This window comes from Lepeophtheirus salmonis, chromosome 11 (assembly GCF_016086655.4).
Source record: "Lepeophtheirus salmonis chromosome 11, UVic_Lsal_1.4, whole genome shotgun sequence".
Taxonomy (NCBI): Eukaryota; Metazoa; Arthropoda; class Copepoda; order Siphonostomatoida; family Caligidae; genus Lepeophtheirus; species Lepeophtheirus salmonis.
Genome location: NC_052141.2, coordinates 14,523,702 through 14,526,896, shown reverse-complemented (window position 1 = coordinate 14,526,896; position 3,195 = coordinate 14,523,702). Strand labels below are relative to the sequence as shown.

General features: G+C 33.6%; 1 protein-coding gene across 2 annotated transcripts; it reads left to right on the top strand.

The window, feature by feature from the left end:
* The first annotated feature begins 342 nt into the window (after window positions 1-342).
* LOC121126152 (tyrosine-protein kinase) lies at window positions 343-2,782 on the top strand. 2 transcript variants are annotated; one of them, XM_040721456.2, is made up of 6 exons: window positions 343-712; window positions 971-1,075; window positions 1,148-1,835; window positions 1,959-2,073; window positions 2,139-2,306; window positions 2,375-2,782. In XM_040721456.2, exons 1-6 carry the CDS (start codon window positions 579-581, stop codon window positions 2,677-2,679), a joined length of 1,515 nt encoding a protein of 504 aa, XP_040577390.1. In that variant the 5' UTR covers window positions 343-578; the 3' UTR covers window positions 2,680-2,782. The 2 variants fall into 2 exon arrangements, with proteins under 2 accessions (XP_040577390.1, XP_040577391.1); XM_040721457.2 differs by having other exon boundaries at window positions 463-821.
* The last annotated feature ends 413 nt before the right edge of the window (window positions 2,783-3,195 follow it).

The following is a 3,195-nucleotide window of genomic DNA, read 5'->3' as shown; positions in this document are numbered from 1 at the left end:
AAATCTAATTAAAATATACAATCATATAGGTATATCAATAAATTTAATATCAGTTTTCCGCAAAATGTCTGTTTGGCAAATTTTATTTTACCAAAACTGTTTTTAAAACCAATTATCCTAGAAACCACTGAAGAATTAATGTATACATTCCTTTGGACAGTTGAATGGTAAAAAGATCCGACTGATAAAAAAAAAGAAGACTTATTCGGCGATCCGTCCCAGGACTAAGTATAATTATCAAACTGCTCTCAGAGAGCAGTTTGTGATTCATTAATAAAGGATGTATGAAGCATTGAATGATAATTATTAAATAGAAACAAACAATTCTACACAAAGAATTACAAATGTGTACGTACAGACTATATAGCCAGTCTATGTCCTTCCAAAAGAAGGAGAAAAGGAAGTCAAGTACCAAGAAGAGAGATAATGGATATTCTTTATCCCACTTATGACTTATTGAATGAAAAGAATCACTTGCGGAGCATTCAAGTTGGAAATCAGATGGACAAAGCATCATATTAAATGAACGTGATTAAAATATATCTAGATCATAGTCGGGATCCACACTAAAAAGGAAAATGGGGAACTGCAATTCATCAAGTCGTCAAACCCTCACAGCAAAAATGTCTCATATTCCCTTTGAAAGGGACAACAATGGTAACACAAGTCAGGAGCTGGAATTTCAACGGGATGATGACTTACGACTTTTAAGGTGTGTGTAAAAATCACTATATATTAGGCCTTACATTGATGATAGCCAACCAAAGCCATTGACTGATACGTAGTATATTTTCTTACAAAGACATTATTGCTAGCAAATGGTAAGAGTGTATCTATTTTATAAATTTTGTATCGATATATTTTATTTTATATAAAGGCTACAAATTTACATACAAAATCCGTATTCCCTTAAATTATTATTATGTATAGAAATTTTCCATCAATGACCATCAATACTCAATTTTTACAGGATTCACAATGATCACTTCTTTTATATGAAAAACCTGAGGACTAAGAAAAAAGGCAATGTTTTAATAAATATGGTTGGAAAAAAGAATACATTTGAAATGGAGCCGTGAGTTAACAAAAAAAAACTATTTCAATACCAATAAATGATATAATATTTTTATTTGTGTAATTACTTAAGTTGGTTTTTTGGGCGAATAGATCAAGTACGCAGCTCAGAGTTTCTACTCCATCCCGTGAATATCCAAGGCTCTTTCCTTGCCAGAAACTCTGAAAGTGAAGAAATGGACTATACCCTTGTCGTCAAAAACTACTGTTATAAACAAGAAGAATTCGAAATCCTTAAATATAAAATTAATTTTAACAATGGTAAATTCTTTGTTTCAACGAAGCAAAAGTTTGAATCTCTACCAGATCTCATCAACGCCTTCCAAGAAGGAATTCAAAGGGGAATTGCCTGTCAATTAACAACTCCTTGTCAGATTGTAAGGGATGCAAACATAGGACTTGTTGCTATTAATCGATGGGAACTGCCACGAAATGAAATTGAATTTGGGAGGAAAATTGGTTCGGGGCATTTCGGAACAGTTCACATGGGTGTTTGGCGGGGTTCTGTGGCAGTTGCTATCAAAGCCCTCAAGAGCGATTCAGATCTAGCAAAGGAAATGAAGGCTTTTTTCGAGGAAATACGGATACTTCAATCCATCAATCATCCCAATCTAGTTCAAATATATGGGGTTTGTACAGATAATCATCCATTTCTCATGATCACGGAGTTACTGGATCATGGTGACTTGCTGAACTTATTACGAAGTGATGAGGAACACTCATTATTTGATTTTGATGACCTTTTAAGGATATCTCTTGATGTAAGATACTCTCCTTGCTTAAGTATAGCTTTAGTACATACCTTCATGTGAGTCAACAAAGCTCATGGGCTCTTTTTGATTAACAATATCCACATTTACACTTCTTTCACCTTATTGTAATAGATTACCAATGGAATGTGCGCCGTTTCAAAAAAGGGGATTGTGCATAGAGACATAGCTGCAAGGAATATTCTGATTGACAAATGGTACAGAGCTAAAGTGGGGGACTTTGGAATGTGTAAAAAAAAACATACATATTTTGTGTTCTTAAAATATGAGTACCTCATTTGATATTTTCTTTAGCTTGTGACACAGATTATGTAGGAGTTGGAGGAACGGATCGTGTGCTCCCTATTAAATGGACAGCTCCTGAATGTGTCAAACGAAGGATCTTCACAACAAAGAGTGATGTCTGGTCTTTTGGAATTGTTTTATGGGAAACTTTTAGCTATGGGGAAAGTCCTTACGCAAGTAATATCTCAACACATTATACCTAACGTCCATATTTCTGAATATTCTCAAAATGAATCTTCTTTCAGCCATTGAACCAAGTAAAATCATAAAAAAAGTGAATATTGGCTATCGATTGGACATTCCCAAGATGCCCATGTCATCCAATGACAGAGAGGAAGATCAACGTCACAAGGAAAAGATTTATAAGATCATGCTCTTATGTTGGTGCAAGCTTCCAGAGGAACGTCCATCATTTATAGAACTAAGGCAGTTATTGAAAGACTTTAAAAATGTATCAGATGAGAAACTCAATTATGACTATGCAGACTATGAGCGAAGGAATGGATATCAAAAGAATAAAAAAACGAAGAAAAAACACAGGTTTACCTAGCTCATTTTAATACTTCAAAAGTAGTTCCCCACTCTAGAAAATTGTAAAAAAAAAAATAAAAGCAAGAAACAAACTCACAAAATATATCTTAGATAAATCTGAATATTATTGTACAACAAAACTCTTATAGAAAATTATACTTATACAAAAGTTGAAGATTATAATATGTAGATAGGCCAAGATATTATGTCTCCTCCTCAGAATCTGGTAGTTTATGTTCAGTACATATTGGCTTATCTTCCAAGTCGAGTTTTTTCTGTTCTGGATGTTCTGTCTCTTCATCGGGTTCTGGTGGTTCATGTTTTGAATATGCTACCTCATATACTTCAGATTTTTGCAAGGAAGCAAGTATTTTGAATAATTCAACTCATTAGATCCACCATTAAGATACCAAAGTTGAATAATACAAGTGAGGCATCACTCGTTTATAAATGATTGAAAAGATTCAAGAAAAACTTAAATTATCAAGATTTAATTCCACGGCACAAGAGATTATTTTTGTAGTTTAAAGGGGCA

Excerpts from the sequence above, each read along its gene's own strand:
- LOC121126152 (XM_040721456.2), top strand. The coding sequence starts at position 579 with ATGGGGAACTGCAATTCATCAAGTCGTCAAACCCTCACAGCAAAAATG. Across the intron at positions 1,076-1,147 it reads AATACATTTGAAATGGAGCC|TTGGTTTTTTGGGCGAATAG; the intron begins GTGAGTTAACAA and ends TAATTACTTAAG. Across the intron at positions 1,836-1,958 it reads TTTTAAGGATATCTCTTGAT|ATTACCAATGGAATGTGCGC; the intron begins GTAAGATACTCT and ends TTATTGTAATAG.